This window comes from Stigmatopora nigra, chromosome 12 (genome assembly GCF_051989575.1).
Source record: "Stigmatopora nigra isolate UIUO_SnigA chromosome 12, RoL_Snig_1.1, whole genome shotgun sequence".
Classification (NCBI taxonomy): Eukaryota; Metazoa; Chordata; class Actinopteri; order Syngnathiformes; family Syngnathidae; genus Stigmatopora; species Stigmatopora nigra.
Window position 1 is genome coordinate 13,269,603 of NC_135519.1, and position 21,911 is coordinate 13,291,513.

At 41.2% G+C, this 21,911-nt stretch overlaps 3 protein-coding genes across 7 annotated transcripts in view; 1 reads left to right on the top strand and 2 right to left on the bottom strand.

The window, feature by feature from the left end:
* Window positions 1–1,024, bottom strand: part of LOC144205713 (uncharacterized) — a 46,063-nt gene extending 45,039 nt beyond the window's left edge. Inside the window, exon 1 of the mRNA XM_077730273.1 lies at window positions 528–1,024. The gene's annotated coding sequence lies outside the window, so the exon portion shown is untranslated. The remainder of the gene's footprint in view (window positions 1–527) is intronic.
* On the top strand, window positions 13–8,560 carry LOC144205710 (atlastin-2-like). Of its 5 annotated transcripts, none has more exons than XM_077730266.1 (15): window positions 13–80; window positions 571–669; window positions 3,579–3,727; window positions 3,797–4,000; window positions 4,081–4,215; window positions 4,277–4,381; window positions 4,450–4,500; window positions 4,568–4,624; window positions 4,705–4,797; window positions 4,867–5,005; window positions 5,062–5,189; window positions 5,272–5,328; window positions 5,415–5,486; window positions 5,625–6,056; window positions 7,120–8,560. In XM_077730266.1, the coding sequence occupies exons 2-15, from the start codon at window positions 594–596 to the stop codon at window positions 7,285–7,287; spliced, it is 1,866 nt and encodes a 621-aa protein (XP_077586392.1). In that variant the 5' UTR covers window positions 13–80; window positions 571–593; the 3' UTR covers window positions 7,288–8,560. The 5 variants fall into 5 exon arrangements, 4 of the variants coding, with proteins under 4 accessions (XP_077586392.1, XP_077586393.1, XP_077586391.1 ...); XR_013328175.1 differs by lacking the exon at window positions 13–80 and adding an exon at window positions 6,277–6,515 and having other exon boundaries at window positions 243–669; window positions 7,120–7,267; XM_077730267.1 differs by lacking the exons at window positions 13–80; window positions 7,120–8,560 and adding an exon at window positions 6,277–7,109 and having other exon boundaries at window positions 243–669.
* A 131-nt stretch (window positions 8,561–8,691) lies between these two features.
* Window positions 8,692–14,132, bottom strand: LOC144205712 (equilibrative nucleoside transporter 1-like). Its single transcript, XM_077730269.1, has 12 exons — window positions 13,985–14,132; window positions 13,701–13,782; window positions 13,043–13,224; window positions 12,805–12,944; window positions 11,912–12,046; window positions 11,715–11,812; window positions 11,281–11,362; window positions 11,132–11,214; window positions 10,928–11,036; window positions 10,758–10,843; window positions 10,318–10,517; window positions 8,692–10,012 (listed from the first exon to the last, which is right to left on the bottom strand). Exons 1-12 carry the CDS (start codon window positions 14,026–14,028, stop codon window positions 9,901–9,903), a joined length of 1,353 nt encoding a protein of 450 aa, XP_077586395.1. The 5' UTR covers window positions 14,029–14,132; the 3' UTR covers window positions 8,692–9,900.
* Between the last annotated feature and the right edge of the window lie 7,779 nt (window positions 14,133–21,911).

A 21,911-nucleotide genomic window follows, 5' to 3' on the forward strand; every position in this document is an offset into this window, starting at 1 on the left:
ACTGGCAGCCATCTTGCGTCGGGACTACACCAGAGGACTCAACAGAACTGGACGGAAAAACTGGCCGATTTACTCCACTAGTAAGATTGTTAAAATAATCTTTTTGAATAAATAGTAATTATGAATACTTAATCTTATTCACGTGGCTTGAGTTGAAAAATTCAAAATGTATTGCTATTTCAAAGGAATCGCTCCATTGACTATAATATGCGGTTTATGGAATAGCCCCGGTGTTCCGAATGACGACGCCCCTTCACTTTAGTTCACAGTGCCGTCACATCGAGCATCACGTGTGTTCGCAGATCATTTCTGCTCGGCTGCTTGGAAATTCCAATTTAGTGTACTGCCCGTTTGAGAAGAGAACCGTTGTCTCCCTATTTATTCATTATTTAACCCTAAGATTTTTTTGTAATAAATAATGTATCCAAATACCGTGCACATTTTTCAATAGCGTGTTATGTGTGTAGTGGTGGACATCCAATAATATTTTAAATTTTTATTTTTTTTATGAATGCTTTAATACTCACCGTCCTCCAACTTCAAATTTTCCCAAACGCTGTGACGTCAAAGCCGACTGTTAGCTCAGAGCCAAGATGGCGGCGGAGGTGAGCGGGTTGCGGAGCAGGACTCACTTCGAACCCAACTGTAAAAGGACACGAAACGATCGAGGTAAGTGGCGTCTTTTTCTCCTTTAAACAAGCAATCACCGTACGCGGATCTGACATCGATTGCAATCGGGAGCAAAACAGAGGCTCTTTGGGCTTGATCTTTTGTCTCCAAGTCGCTAGCCCGTGCAGCTTGTTTTGCCAGGGAAAATAAATAAATAAAAAAATAACAACAACAACACTACCTCAACCAAGAACATGCGAGCACACCTAACACCTAACAGCACTAATGTAAATTTCCACTGTAGATCCTAACATTCCCGCAAGTGAAAACAGTGTAATACGAGTCGAATCGGGATATCCGAGCAAGCGTATTACGCTTGGACACCTGTCTCCTTTCACCCAACCGTTTTGTTGCCACTTTCACCCCGAAATCAACGATCATGCAATGGCCGCCCACTCTATCTGTAGCTCCCTTGTTGAAGGATTTTGTAGTCAAAACAAGCCGACAAAGCCCATCCGTCCACTAATAACCTTGATATTTTTACCCAACCTATTCTTAGTGCGCTCACCCATCTTAATGTTTTGCTGCTGTGTGCCCACTGTATCCATTACTGGGACAATATTTCCCCAGCCATTATTGAGCAGAGATACATATTTCACAATAGGGAAAATAGCATAACAAGAGAGAAAAAAATGGAGGTATACATTTCTGCTAGCATGACTATGTACTGTTTTCAAATTACTGAGGGATGGGCAAAATGCCAAAAAGATATCACGATTTTTATAAATTTTTTGGGCTAATAAATTCAGAGAAATTAAGCAAAAATTCCCACAAGACACTTGGAGGATTCTTTAGTCTCTATTTTTAGATTAGCACCTTTTGTCACGCATCCTGCAGATTAGTGTTGATTATTTGTACACCGCTTTTGTAATTGTTGCTTTGAACCTCTGTCCATGTCCCCCCAAAAAAAATGATCATTTTATAAAGCACACCAAACCAAATCTTTCTAACTAAAAATCAAAGTTTCAAATTGCAAGCCCTTCCTATCACGCAGTGAAATGTGTGTAGTAATATCCAAATATTTTGCCCGCTGCTCTTATTGTGCACTTTGTCCTCCTCATCTAGCTACAATTGGACATTTGCCCCGTTCATGTCCAAACGGGGGGGAGGCCCCGGGACAGGACAAGTTACTCTTTTGTTGCCGAGTCCAGGACGCATTCAACCTAAAAAAGCTGAATCGAGTTTTATGGGAGCTTTCCCCCATTCTTATTCAATTTCTGCCTTCTCCATCTACGAGTTTGTACACGAAATGTGAGTTGGCATTGTTTTTAAAAGTTAAGCTTAGCCAAATGGGTCACGCTCGATAGCTTGCGTGACATTGCTGTCTTCTCTCGTCTGGTCAGTGGTGGGCACCCGAATATAAACAGGAAGAAGCTTTGCTGGGGTGGGGAATTCACAGCTGCATAGAAATGAATCATTTAGCCTGGAATTCAATGATGCAATCTCTCAGTAATGACTCAGATATCAAATATTAGCCTGCTATAGCTGCTGGTGCTTATTTAATAGCAGCCCTTCCCAGTTCAAATAGATTCAACTTGTTATTGTCAATGAAACATGCTAATGGGGTGGTTGATCATAGTTTAGCATTGCAAACTAGCACGCTAATGACCAGCATTTGACTTTCAAAAATGGGCTTGCTGGTGTAATCACCAGTGATATGTCGAAACGGGTTTTAGTGCTAAGTGGGATTACAATGCTGGAATGTGGCTATTTAACTAGCACACAGGGGGCTTGCTTAACACTCTGACATGACCCTAGTAAGGGAAAGGGAGTTAAATCATAATAACAATGTCATTAATTGGATTGTCATACTTGATAGAAGTGCTCCTTCATTTTTCTAAAAATATTTGACAGCAATTAGTCACTGAAAAACTGCTATATCATGGCTGTGAGTGTTTTTCTAGGAAGGTAATGGGTCATTGAAAAACTTCCGTTGAAAAGGTTGTTGACGCAAAAAGCTTCCGAGGAATCGATGTCACGTGTTTAGTCATTGTAATAGTTTGTAGAACAAAGTGTGCACTATTCTAGAGAACTCTACATAAAAAATAGGCGTAATGTGATACTAGCAATGTCCTTTTTTTAATTTGGTATCAACAATATGTAACAATTAATCAAACCAAAAATTCATAAAAATTCTATTGAGTAAAATTAGAAACGAGAGCACCACATTATCCTTTTTATTCAGTAGATATTCTGCAAAACATTTGTTTTCGACACAAGAGATTACAAATGTGAAGATAAATCCAAGTGGGTCATTTGTTGCTAGGTAGCTTTTGGCCCCTTTTTAAAAAACTTGCCATATTGGGAAAAAGATTAGGAAGATGATAGCTACTCCGACTTTGCCCGCTATGGCCAAAGAAAGTGATGCGTGACTGACAAAAGCATCCCATCCAGTCACGCTGACCTTTTTTAGTGTGCCAGTTGGGAAAAGCGGGCCAGTTAACTTGTGCTCGCTCAACCAACGACGTAGAGGAGGAGGAGGAGGAAGGTGGCTAATTTTAGTTTGCCCTCCTGAGATGAATGCGAACAAGCCGGCGTTATCGGGAGTTAGCGTCACCAGCCCGGGCTCTTCTTCTTCTTGAATAATGAACAAATGGCAGCTAAAACATCAGGATGGAATCTTTTGAATTATTTACAAAGTCGGGATGAGCGCTAGTACTTCCTGCCACAGCGGTAAGTGGATGCTGCACTTAAACGCTCAGAAGGTTAAGTATATTGGAAATGGCTCTTTATACGACTCATTTGAGTGAAGAACCGTTGCGTTTCTGTTCGTTTAGGAATGATTCCAAACGCTGTTTTTGTCTTGTGTTTATTTTTTTCCATTTTTTGTTTGTTTTTGAGGTTGACCAAGATCTTGGCTAATGTTCATCATATGCTAACAAGTTTTTTGTTTGTTTTTCTTTGAAAAGATGGCGTCCAGGATGTCCCACTAATAATACACAGTCCCAGATCCACTCTCGATAGACCAGAGGACCTCTGTGACCAGTTGCTCGCGGGGGAGATGGACACGGACATGGGCCTCACGCCCTCGCCCGATGAAGGTGTTCAGGAACTGCAGGTTTGGCTTCTTGGGGAGGAGGGATGCGGACCGGATAAATCAGGTCTTTTAATGGCTGTTGTTTGTCAGGACGAGGACAAGGCAAGGCCCGTGCAGATCTTGCTGGCCGACGAGGACGAGCATAGTTTCCAACTGGACGCCGCTGCGTTGGAGAGGATCCTGCTGCAGGAGCACGTGCGGGACCTGGACGTGGTGGTGGTCTCGGTGGCCGGCGCCTTCCGCAAGGGAAAGTCTTTCTTGCTGGACTTTATGCTGCGATTCATGTACAATCAGGTTAGGCCAAGGCTGGCTTTCATTTTCCATTCCTGACTAGTTGTGCCACATCTACTCATTTCATTCCTGTGGACCAACAGCAAAACAAGCAATGGATTGGCGGGGACGAGGAACCCTTGACTGGTTTCACGTGGCGAGGAGGCTGCGAGCGGGAGACCACGGGGATTCAGGTCTGGAGTGAAGTTTTCGTGGTGGATAAACCGGACGGCAGCCAGGTAGGCCATGTCGAGTACCCAGGATTGTGTTGCACGGATTGTTAAGCGTCTGTTCTTCAAGGTGGCCGTCCTCCTGGTGGACACCCAGGGAGCCTTTGACAGCCAATCCACTATCAAGGATTGCGCCACGGTTTTTGCCCTCAGTACTATGACGAGTTCCGTCCAGGTATGTCCAATAGCCTTCATGTAATAGTGCATCTCTCAAAGGTACTCATGTCTTGTATTGCTTGGTAGGTGTACAATCTGTCGCAAAACATTCAGGAAGACGATCTGCAACATCTTCAGGTCGGTATCACCTTCTTTCAAATCTATCATCAGTTGGTTTTAATGGGTCCTTTTTGTTTCGCTTCAGCTTTTCACAGAATATGGCCGACTAGCGATGGAAGAGATCTACCTAAAACCTTTCCAGGTACTGGAATGAGGACATGGCATCCCATTTGATTGACAGCAAAAGCTATAACTGTGCTAACTGGCTTCTATTTTGACTAGTCGCTCATGTTCTTGATTCGGGATTGGAGTTTCCCTTACGAGCACGATTATGGCCTGGAGGGAGGGACGGCGTTCTTGGAGAAGCGACTTCAGGTGAGTGCTTGGCTTTTAAGAAAACACTCCCACATACAAATACGTTTTTCTAACGGTAACTTCCTACAGGTGAAACAGAACCAACACGAGGAACTGCAAAATGTCCGCAAGCACATCCACTCGTGCTTTTCCAACATCGGCTGCTTCCTGATGCCACACCCGGGCCTCAAGGTGTCCACCAATCCGTCTTTTGACGGACGCTTGAAAGGTGAGAAAGAGTCCGCCGAATACGCCAATCTGGGGCTGAACCGTGGCCATTTTCAGAAATCGACGAGGATTTCAAACGGGAACTGTCGCAGCTGGTGCCTCTACTCCTGGCGCCCGAACGACTGGTGGTGAAGGAGATTGGTGGCAACAAAGTCACGTGTCGAGATCTTGTGGAATACTTTAAGGTTTGCTGTTGTGTCCGGGATTCCGGAAAACTGGGTCAAATCGGATATGTTGCAGATATGGACCTTTTTATTCATCTTCTAGGCGTACATCCGGATCTATCAAGGCGAAGAGCTGCCTCATCCAAAGTCTATGCTGCAGGTGTGTAGTCTGGTTTCAAAACTCTGACGTTGTTATTGTTATCAAGATAGTAATAATATGTATGTGTTGGTGACTTGATCTGGTAGGCCACAGCGGAAGCTAACAACCTGACTGCTGTAGCAGGAGCCAAAGACATGTACAGCAAGAACATGGAGCAGGTCAGTTAGCATGTTGCTAACGGTAGAGATATTCAGTAGAAAAGTCGCCATTCATTTATCTTTTTTTTGGGATTGGTTTACTTGGTAATAGCTTTCTTCTTTGAGGGGTAAAAATGCTAAAAGTGGCTACTTTTGCAGGTGTGCGGCGGCGACAAGCCCTACATCGCCCCCGCCGACCTGGAACGCTGCCACGACGAGTTCCGAGAAACATCAGTACGCTACTTCCGCTCGGTGAAGAAGATGGGCGGCGACGAGTTCTGCCAGCGCTACCAGAGCCGGCTGGAGGCGGAGCTAGACGAGGCCTTTGGCAACTTCTGCAAGCACAACGACGGCAAGAACATCTTCTACGCCGCCCGAACGCCCGCCACGCTCTTCGCCGTCATGTTCGCCGCCTACGTGGCGTCGGGTGTGACCGGCTTTGTGGGTTTGAGCACGTTGGCGGCGTTGGCTAACTTGGCGGTGGGCTTGGCGCTCCTGGCGCTCTGCACCTGGGCGTATGTGAAGTACTCGGGCGAGTACCGCGAGGTGGGGATGGCGATAGACCTGGTGGCCGAGACCCTGTGGGAACAGGTCAGTTGGATAATGCTTCCTTTTACATTCCTTTTTCCGGGTGGAAAATGTCTTCATCCGAACGTTTTGACAGCCAGACCTCTTTGTTGTGACTTGACATCTTTTTTTTTTTGGCCCCGCCCCCCGTTAACTTCCTCCCATTGGCCTCAGTTTTCTCCCACGGTTGGTTCTTGACATTCTTAGGGAAGATCCAGGCGGGTAACTGCTCCTCTTCCTCCAGGTTTTTGGCAAAGTTTTCAAGCGTATGACGAGGGGCGCGGCCTGGCCCGCCGCCCTGCTGGCGTTGGGAACGCCGGCGTTGGGCCCGGTGGCGGCGGCGCTCTCGCCCCCCAACAACAACTACCGCCAAAGGAAGCGTCGCTAAGACGTGTTGTCGCGTCGACGCTTTTAGCCGTTTGTTCACGTTGTGCCAGGAGGGCGTGGGGGATTCTGTGGCCACGCCCACGACAGGATCTCACGGTTGCTATTGGTCTTCTTCCTGTCTTGTGCTTTATTTTGGAAGCCTTATCAGTTGGATTTTTACTTTGGGAATATTTTTTCCGCATGTTCAACTTTTTTTACTTTTAAATTTACACCCTCTACCCTTTCATTGTCATTATTAACGTATTGTAAAAATATTTTTGATCATTGATAGTGATAGTACCTGGGCATGAGTTAATTCTACATTCAAGTCAGTAGGTAGTCATTCGTGTGGAGACTTTAAATGAAAATATATATTTTGTAAATACTGGTATTTGTACAATATTAGCATACGTTACAGCTGAAAAAAGTAATCAGTGCATAACTCCCAATTTGATCAAAATTTCTAAAGATGATTGCATTGTTGATATTGTTCCAATATCCATTTTTTTACTGGATCCGATCAAATCATACTCCAAAAATTTATTTAATTTGATCATGACAAAAAATTAGTAGGCAGGTACATCCTTCAAACCCCAAAATCATAAAATTCTAAACTCATTCCAGTGTATATTTTCACCCATTTATTGTTTTCTTTTCAATTTTAAATATGATTGCAGCATGTGTTGGTATTTCCACTCACTTGTACTTTCCCGTTGTGCAGGTTCTCAAGCCGCTCAGCGAACACTACATGGAAGACAACGTGCGGCAGACTCTGTTCAACTCGCTCAAAGCCAGCCTGAACGAACCTGGCGGTGGCGGCGGTGGTGGTGGCGTTGGCTCCTCCTCCACTACAACGCAGCAACAAAATGCCAAGTTAAAGACACACTAAAGCACTTCCCTTCTCCCTTACCATCATCACCATCCTCATCATCACCTGGCCTTCATGTGCTTAGAACTGTGAAAAGTAGCTCAACACCAAAGCTTGCAGTGGCCTTTTGCCAAAAAAAAAAAAACAATATATACTTCTTTTTCATCAAGATCACCCTCAAGAATGGACGCAAACGCGTTGTCGGGAAAGCGCAACGACTTCGGGAAATCAAACGAGGGCGAGTACGGTTGAAAAAATGTGTTTGGAACTCATGCTGTCATCAATAGAAATGGTTTTAAATTTAGAGCTAAACACTTTTTGTTTTGTAGTCCAATCCTGCATGGCGTTAAGGTAACTGTAGAATTTTGTTTAATGGAGGGAATTCTTTTTTTATTTTTTCTGTCATCACATTTTTTTTATATGTTCCCTGATTGACATTTTTGACAAAATAAAGCCAGTAAATTCATTTGCTGCCATTGACAGCTAATTGGGTTTAACTTTAGCACGAAAAATAGATGAGCTTTTTGTCTTAATTCCTTAGACTTATATTTCCTCACTTGTTTGACTTTTTATTACATTTGGCTTTCTCAAAATGTTAGCTTGAAAGTTTTAGGCCAGTTGTTTAGTAAAGTCCTGAGCATTTGTGCCACTCGTTAGGATTAAATCTAACAAACATGTTTAAAACTAGCGAGTCCCCAAGTCGTATTTGTTTTCTTGAAAATAATAACATGGTTAGCATTCTGCTTAGCTCAAACTAAGGTAGCATTAGCCAAGTTTTATAGCTTTGCTATGCATAGTTTAATCACTGTAAATCCAGGAAAATAAGTTTGTGTTTGCTAGCTGCTCAACTCCCGGTTATATGACATTAAAAACTCCGTTATATTTACATTTGTTTTCACCATTATTAGTTAAACTGTAATAAATGTGACTTATTTTCGCCAACTTGTCGCACTCGTCGAATTCTCAGGAGCTAGCAAAAAATCGTGGTAGCCTCATTCAATCACCTCAAGCGCCATTTTATCTTTTGGGTTAAACGTTCAGCCTGCATGTTTATTTAGATATTTCAAGTTTATAAACATTTTCTTAGAACGTCGAGGTTTTCTTTTATTTTGCTTGTTTTACCTGTTATTTGCCGTCGTCTTGTGGCTGCTGTCAAAAGTTTGTCCAATTTGACGAGGACGTTCGAAAATGTGGTTGGCTGAGTGGGGCGGAAGTGATAATGCCTGTCCACAACTTTTTAACAAACACATGTATGGTAATTTATTTTTGAATAAAGTGTTTACCTTAAGAATAATTCTCACACGAGTCATTAATTTTCTTTTTTTGTTTGGTTTGTTTAATTCGTTTATTTAATTCAGCAAGAAACGACGGCACCGGGCTTGTGCGCGTTGAGCTGTAATACTACAAATGACCATGGCGGGGAGCTATATTCTTAAAATACATTTATTTTTTATTTCAATGTACTTAAAGAAGAGATGCTAGCTGTTGTACATAAAACCATGTTGTGCTTTTCAATGGACTGCGAGTAACTTCAGTGAATTCATTGTTTATGCTACTGACAACAATCTAAAAATAAAATTTGGCGACTTGATACAAATGTACAAATAACATGATGATAAAATGGCATTAGTACAAGTCAAACATTGGCTTAAGCAATAAGCTATTCTTTATATTTTGAAAAAAAATTGGTGTAACAAAATTTGGGCTAATTTTGGGTATACAGGTGCAACCTACATTGTGATATACATTAATGTGGATGCCAGGTCTGCATTTTAATATTTCATCAATTTTGACCGACAAAAAAATACAAGATAATTGTTTTAAATTAAATATGTAAAAATACTTTTAAAAATGTTTTTTTAAATTATTTAAAACAAAAAAGAATGAAGCCATGACCCACTGTGATCATTCTCAGCTTCTTCCAGTTAAAATGAATTAAAAGCGTTTCCTATAAAAAGTTAATATGTCCAGATTGAACAAGACCACACTCAAGAAAAAAAAAATGAAAATTAAGGTAACAAGTAGGAGTGGGCATATTGACAAGATTAAATCCGGAAAATTTGATTTTTTCCCCCCTTAAAGAGTAAAGGGAAACTATTAATGTCATGAGATGTCCTTATCAAAAAGTAATTGCAATTTGTCAAAAATCATGAAGTTTTTGAGTAACAAGAAAGCAAGTAATCCTCTGAATTCCACTACATTTATACAAATAATATTACTACTGCATTCATGTGAAATTGTGCCTTTCTTAGCAACCAGATAATTGAATCATTCTCTTGAGTGTGGCCTTTAAATTCCTCTTCCTGCCTTTTTAGCGCAAAAAAATAACAACAAAAAGCTTAAATAATACAAACTGACCTGAAAAAAGTTCAGCCACAAAAATGTATGCAATAAAATATGAACAAGGCTGTTTTGGTGTAACTCGTCAGTCATCTGTCGTTATTAAAACATACCAAAAAAAAAGTAAACGATCGCATTGCATGCTGGGAAACAACCAGTCAGCTCAGAGCTGTCAGTCGCCTTTGTTTTGTTTTTTTAGCTTATTTTGTTGCCACGATCCTCTATTGTTCTTCGGCCATCGCAAGACGCAAAAACGGGCAGACGGTGATACCTGTACGTGTGCCCGCAGCCATTTTAGATAATGGCTCGGAAGAGGAAGGAGATGGCGGCCCCGAGGGCCAAACCCAAGGACAGGAAAAAGGCCATGATGGCCCCCGCCGTCTCCGCTTCGTGCTGCGACACTTTCCTGTTATAACAACATATAACCATGCTCAAACACGTATATATACAGATTTATAAATAGGAATACAAAATTCTTTAAAAAGCTATGGCCCTCAATATGGGACTTTATCTGGGAAACAGCGCCCTCGTGTGACAGGGCGGGCAGCTAACAGCCACTAACTCGTAGAGCAAGCGCCTATTGTTTACTCACACCATAACACACTGGTAAAATGGATTTTTGAATCGATAAAATAGTCCAAAAATATGATTTTAGCACACTGTTACACTTCTTATTGTTTACGGTTAACCCGCAGGTTTGGTTTGACTCACTTGGGTCCAAAGCACATGCAGAGGCTGGCCAGGTAGCCGTTGGAGAAGGCGAAAAGGACAATGAAGATGATGTACCAGGCGTCGTGCGAGAAGAGCACGGGCAGGGTGTGGCGAGGCTGTATGTTACACAGCATGAAGAGCGGCACAAACACCACTCGCGCGCACACCAGAGCCGGGAGCCAGCGGCTATCTCTGCCGGGCTAGAAAAATAAACAAAAGACAGGCAAATGTTTGCTAGCATATCAACACCTAGCTTAAAAGCTGCCCGTTTAGAAAATAGTGATTGTGATATATTCATAAAAAAAGGGTATTTTGGTTTAGCCTCTACTGTTTACATTATATTTAGCATTTTTTCCACTGGTCAAATAAGATGGGCAATGGTTCAGTCAATAAAATTTAAAAAAAAAGTCTGAAAATCTGATCTGTTGATCAATACTGACCCACATGCAGAAGGCAGTCAGACTGCGGCCGGCCCAATCCATCACGTTGAAGAGGAGGAAACATGAGACGGGAATGAAGTACATCTCTGGAGGAAAAAACAAAGAGGAGAAAATGACTTTCTAAGGAGAAGAAGGATGCTCTTAATGGTTTTAACTGTTTTCTGACTCACCCCAGTCTCCTCCGTCGGCGATGGTGGACTTGGCTTCGGCGGTGATGGCCGGGAACGTCCCGATGGTGACGGTGAAGATGAAGCACACAGACAGAGCCATCACCCAAATCTGAAAATACAAACAGTCGTCATTATGGCACGTCTTTGGGCTTATTTACATTTCATTCCTATTCCAAAATAAGGCAGAAAAAGTCACCCACTCACCTTGCGAAATATTTTGACCACAGACACTTCCCCCGTGCCGTCTTCTTCCATCAGCCTCACCACCGGAACTTTCTCCGCCAACTCTGAGGGAAGGAGAAAGGCCTCACATGCGTCAAGTGTCACGGGCGAGTTAACTCAGGGGAATTTACCTGGTTTGAGAAGGTCCATCTTGTTTTCTTCATCAGCAGATGACCTGGCTCCGTTGCTGTCCATGTAGTACTGGAAAAATTCCTGGTGAGCACAACAACAAGTTTGAGTTTGATTTATTTAAGAAGAGAAAGCACATATGAATGAACATATATATGTAAATATGTAGGACTGTAGCCAAGGGCTAATTTCCATCAGCGATTTGAAGGTGCTTTGGCTAATTTAGCACTCTTTGAGGGAACTACACAGTCACCTCTAGAGCCAGCATGTGTTGATGTGTTGCAATTTTTTTGGTACAAAATCCTGCAGTGGATGTGGGGCTATGTGACGAAAGATTTTGTAAACTAAAGTGGTATTTGCATATTGAACCGTATCGTTCCAGTTCAGGCGTTTGTGCTTTTTTAATATCTGACAGTGGCAGTGAACCGGAACTCACCATCTTGGGCAGGGCGAGGTAGGAAATGATGGCGATGAGAATAACAAAGCAGGCAGTGATGAAGTAGCCAAAGGCGCTGTCCTGGAGGGCCGAGCCGGCTGCAAAAACAAAACAATTTTAACTCAATGGATGCCCGGTTTCATTCCTGTAGCCTTGCATTGCTTTACAATGCCGATTTTATGCATTGTGGGTCGTACAGGCCAAAGCGCAGATCATGGAGAAGGCCGCAAAGGTCCCGGCCAGCCCCTGTCCGCTCATGATGGGCGTGGTGTAAGAGGCCGGCAGGATTCCAGCCAGTCCAAACAAGCTGCTCTGTAGAATGGCCCCAAATGCTGATGTGGGAAGACACAGAGAAGTTGTCGTTCAGCGATTCAATGTCAAAAACTTCACATCAAAGCCCGCCGGTCGTATAAATTCAAGATGGCGCTGCTTCTATATAAATAAACACGCGGCGTGAGATGGCACACTATGCGAGAAAGCCGGTGATGATGACCCCATTGTTTTCATTTGCTTTCACAACATGTGGAAGTCATCGTTTGGAGCGCGGGGAAACAAGCAAGTGGAAAGATTAACAAAGGCAGGGATTCATTCTTCAAGATTATTATGATTACGTTGAACTCTTAAGAGTGTCACGTATCTAAATTCAGTTTGTCAGGAAATGGCGGTCCATTTAGAATCAACTGCGATAGAATGGACTATTGGGAAATGGTGTCACGATCTTTAACTAGAAAGCCAAAGATAAGATTTGAAATAGATTAGCATTTTGCTGAGGACTTTCTTATCTTACCCTGAGGTCAAAAAGTATATTATTATGAAATGAGAATTGATTTTAGCAGTTGTCTTACTAACATATAAGAATGTTGCTTTAGTAAAAAGTAAAATGAAGTGGCAAAAGTTACACAGACGTCATATTGTGGGGCTCCCACATGCCAGAGTGATTATGGAAATGTACTAATCCATCATATTTTCCCTTGACGACATGGTGTTTTCCCACATTGACTCATCTACTGGACTGTTTACACTGCAGCGGATTTCAGCCACAAAGGAAGGGAAAGCACTATTGGAAGTCCACATGGCACCGGAGACTCACAGTTGATGAGGATGATCTTGATCATAGTGACTGTGAAGAAGGGAAGTGGGGCCAAGTCCACTTTTGTCATCAACGCGGTGACTAGGAAGACCACCAGGATGACGCATAGGCTGCCAGAGATACGCAGTTTTTGGGGGATCCTAAAGTGACAAGAGATAACAACAAAAATAAATAAAACGCAAAAGTGGGAGGAGCCGAGACCAAAAAAAAAAACAAGAAAATGGGGATGTTTACTTACCTCTGGTGGATGAAAGAGTTAAGGCAGGTGAAGATAAGCAGAGGCACCATAGCGCACAACGTCATCACGTTGTTGAACTTGGACGCCAAGAGGTCTCGGACTTCATCGCCGTCGAATGTGCTGTTGCTTGTCTGATTGGTGGGGGCGCCATTGGGCGATTCCTTCAGTCTACTGATGAAGAACTGGTAAAAAAGACAAAGAAAATATTTATTTTAACTGATATATGAGGTTTTTTAAGTGCTAAATATTTGCTTCTAATCACAATTGGATTTCTTCCTTGTCAACTTTCATGATTCAGAAATGTCCCCCCTAATTCCCAAAGTTATTTCAGATGTCTTTTTTTATGTCCTCGTTATGCAGAAAATGTTATTTTTTTCTTTTATCTACAAAATAAGGAGGAAAAGACGAAAATAAAAGAATAACAAATGTAAAAAAGTAGAATTTGACATGTATTCAAACTGTTTTTCTATGTCAATGCTACTAAACAAGTTAGCAAATAGCATAGCATTTGGAAACAAGGAACAAAAAAAAATGTGTTTCATGTGGTTTCTCCAACAAGATGCCATTTAATGACCAAAGTTAAAGACAAGAAGAGCTTCTGTGTTCTAAATCTATTGAATTGGTCTCTAGATAAGAAAGCCAGCGGCTTTTGGCGTACCATGGTGGCCGTCATGAAGAAATTCCACGGCAAGAGGGTTCCCAATCCCAGGATGAAAAAGATGATCCATACGGCATTGTATCTGGAAAACATATCCATTCAGATCACTGCCATCAAACCTTAAAAATACATTTTTTCTTGAATAAGATCCACCTTTGAGTAAACATTAGTTCAATTGTGTTTGTATTCAAATACAAATATTCCAGTATGCTAATTAATATAAGCAGGAAAATTGATTTATAGCTAAATAGACAAAAAAAAAAAAAAAAAGAATTTTTTCTTACTTGTCTTTGGGTGAGTTAATGGCCGTCATGGTTGCTTTTTGCATATGTCGGCTACACGTCGGTCTGGTGGGATATTTTTGATGAGAGGGGGGCCGACGCCGCTCTGAAAAATAGAGATAGCGTTAAAAGTATGCCGGCGTACACAAATGTAGACAAACAGTTTTTTATCATGAGGGAGCAGACACGCGCCAACGAACGTTTGCGAGATCAAAGGCCAAAGTTCAAATTGGAAGAGCCAAAAACAAACATTTCGCCGTTGGGATTTTTCAAGCATAGAAATGCGCCCGTTTGGTGAAACTTACATAAGCAGTACGGCAGACGGGCGTTCGCGCGGGAGCAGAAATAACGTCCTCTTGTAAATTCCACTTGGAATGAAAAAAAATCAATTGGAAGGAGATGTTTGCTGTACTGCATCTTCAAGAACATGTGATGCTTAACTCGTCCTCTCTCAAAGGTAGACGACGGAGAGAGAGACACATGAAGGTCTGTCAATTTTTTTGGACCTCCCCCTGTTTCCTTTCCCCCTCCCTCCTTCCCACACAAAATGCACACAACTCCTCTTAACAGGCAAGTGCCACAAACTTTCAAACTGCAATGCACCAAGTAAAGGCTATCTTTTTAGGATTTACTTTTTTTTTTTAACCAGAGTACTATAGTACTATTTATACATCATTTTTTTATCTCGCACTTGTACTAAAACTCCATATGCTCCTTAGTCACTTTTTGTACCTGATTAATTACTTATGTTGACTACTTATATATGCCGACTAATGTTTCCTACTTATTTATGCCGACTAATGCTTACTACTTATTTATGCCAACTAATGTTTACTACTTATTTATACCGACTAATGTTTACTACTTATTTATGCCGACTAATGTTTACTACTTATTTATGCCGACTAATGTTTACTACTTATTTATGCCGACTAATGTTTACTACTTATTTATGCCGACTAATGTTTACTACTTATTTATGCCGACTAATGTTTACTACTTATTTATGCCGACTAATGTTTACTACTTATTTATGCCGACTATGTACGTTCACTAGTTACTTAAGTCCACTAGTTACTTAAGTTCACTACTTACTTATGTTGACTATTTACTTATGTTTGACTACTTAAGTTGACTAAATATATTGACTACATATTATGTTCCACTATGATGTAGATTTAAATTTACATTGTACTTTCAATTCAATTAAAAAACGAATTCAAGGGTAAAAAAAAGGTATTATTATTATTATTATTATTAATGACACATTAGGTAATAAGAATGTCTGGAATGGAACATCTTTTTTGCCGTTTAGCCTGTCAGCCTCACAGTTCTTGGGGTCAAGGGTTCAATTCCAGGTGGGTCCTCACTGCGTGGAGTTTGCATGTTTTCACGTGGGTTTTCTCCAGGTACTCTGGTTTCCTCCCATATTCCAAAACTTGCTAAGCCAGCTGTGTTAACACTCTGAAATGAATTGCCATGTGAACGTAATTGATCAAATCAAGCCTAAGTCAAACATTGCTTCGCCCAGATTAAATGACAAAGGGTGTGTCAACACTTCATTGTGGATACCAACTTAATATCGTCAAATACAATGATTGACGATATCGGCTTAATCAAATGGATGTCTGTACACGCTCACAATGGGGTGTTGTGGAACAGAGGTCGGCATTATTTTTCAAACAAAGAGCTAACCAAGACGACTGACAAATCTTTCAGCGCCATTGAGTGAGAACTGCCGTCCCTTCCTGTTCAAAAGCCATTGGATGTCCGAAGAATCCAGGCAATGGCAGCAAACGACTTCAGCGACTTCCCTATAAAGAGTTAAGTAGAGTCAACACATGCTTCTGCTGCTACTGTCCCATCAGCTGTTCTTCCTGGGGAAAACAAAGCCACCATTCTGACTTATCGGCAGCATAAACAACGTCAAATAGGAAAACGCAGCCGGCGGCCAAAAAAATGGCCCGCTCACCAACCACCCACGTTATTGTTGACGCAATCGTCACGACGGCTGATGAAATTTTAGCTTGATCAGGCACATCTTTCCTGCCAACATCATTTTGGTTCCCAGTAATCAGTTGGCCTTCTCTCAAGTTTAGTCGGTCATGACGAGGTCACGTTACTTTTCCACGCAATCCAGGCGCACGCGCTTGGTCGCTGACAGGAAATGGAATTTGTCCGTAGTGATTTATTTTTATTTTCCCAATTAAAAAAGTCAATGGTCCACCTCAGCCTCAGGTTTTGCAGTTTAGAAAAACGGGATTGTTTCTAATTTTCACGTGAATCCGAGTCACCTGATTTGGTTGTATTCTATTAAGGAGGAAAAAGTATGTAAAACATCAAAATGTCATTTTTTCCCTAATTTGAACAAAGCTATCCACTATTAAAACAATGTAATGGGGAGATTTTTTTAAAAACTTTTATATTCTCTGGAAAGTTTCTCTTTTTGTAAATATAAATACCACCATACCGTATATAATTGTATGTAATATTCACAAAATAATAATAAACACAGCATTACACACTACTGCATGGTGTTTTATTGTTATTTTTATGACGGTAAAGGGAGAGAATACTGCCCTTTTAGGGTGGTCTTTTTGACTAAATGTCAAGGAGACTCCTTCAAGTTCAACTCATTTTATTCACTCTCCATTCATCAGAAGTCATCCTTATCAGTTAATTTGTAACTAACCAAAGTCGGAATGTGGCTATAAGAAGTGCAGGGCGACTAGCAATAGCATTTAGCCATGGATGTGACCGCATACATGCCACTTTGGCGCTAAATTTAATTGGTCATAAACAAAGGCAGCATGTCGGCTCCAATGTCACCCAAACGCCGGCGTCGCTGACCGCTCGGCACCCTTGCCGTCCCTTTAGCCTCCATTTCGTTCGTCATCACAACACCCTTTCACAACAAAAACATCCTTACATTCGTTTACGACCGTCCAGCACTAAATGAACGCATTTATACGAATTAAGCCACTAGAAACGGGGGGTTTACGAGGGGGGAGAAGGTGGCAACTTGAGAAAAGGCTCGTGATTTACATGTGACCGTTATAGTTAGCAATAGAAATGTGTTTTGTGATGGAAAAAATGCAGTTTTCCTACCTTGCCAGTGGACCGCGTGGGCACTTGTGTTGTATGAATGTATGTGTGTGCGTGGGTCCACTCAACGCGTGGGGAGACGCAGAGCAAATATGATACCTTCAAGGACTCTCTGTAAAAAACAGTGCTCACGAGGAAGCGCTCTATGGCTCCATCAGTAAGATGTTCGAGAATGGGAGATATGAATCAGCAAAACTTTGATTATTTGTTTTAGCTTTGTATGTTGAATTAGAGAAATCATAACAGGATTAAATGTAAGGACATGTTTTTAAAAGTGTTAATATGCAACTATATGTGTATATTAAGCCCATTCATCTGGGCATTCTGTAAACTCCCATTTTTGCTAATCCATCATTAAAGGAGGATTTCATGGACTCTTTAAACAAGTCTTTTTTTAGATGATTAATAAGTAATAACTCATATTTAGAAGCTGGAACAACTGTTCAAATATAATTATGTGTTTTTTTGTTTTTTTTTTACAAAAAGTCAAGACGTACACCTGCAGTTTACCAATTCTGTTTAATTGAAACCATGCCTACATTCCTCAAGTATATATATAAATAAAGTCTGGGGGCAAACAACAGCCATCTTGTCAGTCACGTCATTTGTGCCGTGTTTTTAAAATCCAGACACCACTACACTGTTGACTTTTGAAGGATGTCTACGCTCATTTTGTCACGAATAATGTCAATAACACCCTAAATAAAGTGTACCACACTCGGCCCAAAGACTATTTAGAAATGCATAGTATTGTTCTTCTTTCAACACCAAAAATGTTAGATTTGTTTGCATATCTGAGACACCAACATACTATTGCATCACTACACATGGTTTCCATCTTGTTTTTTGTTTTTACGTGGCCACTACGAAAGTCTGCCTCTGCCTTTGACTCATAAAGTGGCAGCAGTAGTGTGCAGACATCCACACCCAGGGCTAAAAACAAAAAAAACCCCAGTGTGGGTTTTTCGGGGGTGGGACAGACACCATTTATGACGAGGAAAAACTGGTGACCAGGCTTAAAGACTGTGAGGTTACCATGAAGGCACCAAACTTTCCACAAATACCGTCCTAACCACGGATATTTTTGGGTACGGCTGACACAGCTAGCTAAAACAGCTTCTCTTTTGGGAAGGCATGGGGGGAACTGAAAAGGTCTTTTCGGGTAGAGTTGTGGTCAAAGAGACAGAAAAGCGCAAAAAAAAGAATGCAGCAGCAAAAAAACCTTCTGGTTTTATTATTTTCAGATGATAAATGATTATTTCTTTATTTACTATGCTTGTTTATGGAGTTAAGAGGCATAAATCAAAGATATTGCAGCATTTTCTTTGCATGTTAACTCATTGTCTTCCGTAGACATTTCAACTGGGATATTTTAACATGTAAGACTGTAAAGAAGTAAATAAGGTGACATTCAGCGATGATGGCGTTGGAGATTGATTCAACACTTTGATGCGAGCGCAGGAAATAAGCGAGGCCAAAGTTACATTTACGTAAGCCTGGCTTCACACTTAACTGACAATCGTCAGCAGATCGGCCAAAAAGGGTGCGACGTCTCCCAATTTCTTTTCAGAACCTATTTAACATAACATATCAAGGGTGTCAAGCTCAGGTTGGTTCACGGGGCACTTTAACGTCAACTTGATTTCACGTGGACCATTCTAGACATAATATTTAGATTTTTTTGTAATAAATGGATTAAAAGAACTGGATTAAAAGCCCTCAATATTCAGTTTTTTATAGATCTAAAACAATGTTTATTTTAGTTTTTTAAATATATGTTTAGATTTTACAAAATTATTTTTGAACTAAAAACACAGAAAAATGGATTAAAATTGACTAATATTGATTTAAAAGGGGGTAAATCAGGAAATTTAATCTACATTGATACTCTTCATTTTAACTTGATCCTAAAACAGAAAGTCAGCTCTCATCATTGACTTTCCCGGGCCCCACAAAATGATACAGCGGGCCAAATTTGGCCCGCGTGCCGCCACAACCCGTGGGCTGCTGTGAGTGCAGGATTTTGTTCCAAGCGATCCGAAAATTTGGCCGTCGGGGGTTGGGCTGAAACGAGAGGCACCTGACTGCAATCCACTAATTGCACTGGTCACATACCAGTGTGGCAGAAAGGTGTCCACATTATGGTTTGGAATGAAAACCTGCATCCACTGTTCACTCATTCATACTTGATATTTTTTTAAAAATGTAACGCATGGGTTGTAAAAGTCCTTTACACAGTAAAGCGACAAAGAGATGCCAGTGAAGGCAACATTGCTAACAACATTAAGGTATGTCGCGTTGGCGCACTAGTGTGCAACACGTGACCTATCACATGCATGAAAAATAAAGTCAAGCAGCTAAATCAGCTGACCATTCCATACACAAGATGTGTGTGTGTGTGTGTGTGTGTGTGTGTGTGTGTGTGTGTGTGTGTGTGTGTGTGTGTGTGTGTGTGTGTCTACATGCTTCTTAAAAGTGCATGCATGCTCAAAACGCGGTCCTGAGACTCAAATGCAATTTCCTCTAAGTAGTTACCTTGTGTGTGTGTGTGTGTGTGTGTGTGTGTGTGTGTGTGTGTGTGTGTGTGTGTGTGTGTTTGAAGCTGCCTTCTGAGCTAAACAGATTTTTTTTCCTCAAAGTTTCATTTCCCTTGAGTGAATCTGACGGAAAAAAAGATGCAGTTTATTATGGTACACGCTGAAAACGTTAGCTACCTTTAAATTGCTTGCGTATAGTTTTGGTTTTATTAGCTGTTTCAGTTTTGCTGGTTCTGTATTGTTGATTTAATTTGGCCTCTAAGCATGTTTTTATTTTGTGTTTTGTGCTTGAGAATCCTTTCGTCCATGCGTTACAGTAGCGGTGGCTTTTTTGGCTCAGCGGGGTTCATTCCCACGAGTCTTTGATGAGACCGTCAGTGCGTGCGTTATGTCGGAGTTGCGGTGTCTCATGGTCACCTACTGGGACGCTACATCTCAGAAAAGGTCAAAGGTCATCTTTCAACTTCCTGCTCAGCTATCACAACACGCATTTCCCATCAACGACACACTATGGCCGTCGTTCTCAAACTGGTTTGTGCAAAAATAATTAAAAGTCCGTTAAATAGGAACATCTGGGGTACCTCACAATACAATACAATTTGGGGTACAATCTCATCACATGGCCATATGACAATTATCGCTAGTCAAGTCATCATTTTACAATATTTAAGCAAGTTTATTTCAAACTTTGGGGCCTTTCAGTTCATTTCCTGTTCATTTTGGGTCACTTTTTGTTCATTTTGGAGCATTTCTGGCTCATTCCATGTTGATTTTAGACAAAGGATACAAATCAGTGTTGTTTTTCTGCCTTTGGTTTTATAAAGTGAGCTTTACTTGACTATATAACTATACATACTTGCATAAAATAGGTCATGGTGCATTGTAGATACTGTGTATTAATAAAAGAAATAAATACATCAATCCTGCATTCATACCACTGGTACAGAGGGAGAAAAAAACAGGGAGAGAAGAGAGAGTAACATATGAGTGGGTAGGCAAAGGGGCCGTGCCTGCCCACAAATAGGCCAGCTGCTTATTTTGGGATTATTTTTGCTAAACCAACGGTACCTGATCTGCTTCCAAGTGCAACTTCCATGCAGGCACCTGTTGGGGGCAGATGATAGTCTATCATTTGGGAGTCATAAAAAACAACACTGTCTAATAGTTTTTTTTAATGTCTTCATTTCATTGCTAAGCAGATTTACTGTGTGGTCATGGGCAATTAATGTCCACTTAGCTAAAATGTATATGGCAAAAGTAGGAGCTGAACTGGATGACTTCTAAAAAAAATCTTTCACACGCATTGCTGTCTCGATTTTGACTCTCCCTCCCTTGTGTGACCCAACCAGGGTTTGGAATTGTCTCGTTAACCAACCCCCGTCCGTAAGCGAGTCTTTTCAAACCGTCCCGTTAACCAACCCCCGTCCGTGTGCGAGTCTTTTCAGTGTGCCCTTATGTTGGCCTTTCATAGGTGGGATTGTCCCCAGTTAAGCTTGTCTTTTGTTAATACTTTTGCCAGTTTTAGTTAATATGGGTTTTGCCGTCGTTCATTCAGAATACGTTTGGTCTCCTTCTCTTTGGGCAAGTTTAAAGTAATTTGTTCTCGCTTTGTTACATTGCAGACAAGCACTAACGAGCTAAGTGGGAAAGTGCTGCCACTGGTATTCCACAGTCTCTATAGGCAAGAGGGTTGGATAAGAAGATTAGAGTTGGGTTTGTCGGGGGTTGGGGTGTCACAGAGACCTGGTTCAGTCATTTACCAATTACAATTGGATTCGCCAAAAGGATATCCGCCCACCAAAAAAAACTGATGGAGGATTTCCATTTGTGGAGGTGTGGATGTAAATAAATATTTATGAGATGGTGAGATGTGTAGGAATATTTGATGGATGGAAAATACCTCGTGATGATATCATACATAATTAATTATTTGGACCAGTTCATCACCAAAGTATTAATGGTAAATTGCATGTTAGTAATATTTCATCCACTTATTGAGACTGTTGAGTAAAATTTGATATGGGACCTTAGCTAAGGAACAGCGCCTTCGTGCGTTCAAATACACAATTACAACCAAGTTAGGCAATGCCATACAAATATGAAGACAAAATAAAAAAACGGAGGAAACAATATACATTCCAAACTTTATTGACATTGTATAGTTGACAACAAGCCCACAAAAAATCTATACTCCACCGCGTCAACCGAAACAATGCTTCCAGCAACCATAGTATATAAAACTCTAAAACGTAGCAGGTGTCACGTTTTAATATTCATCATCATAAAGC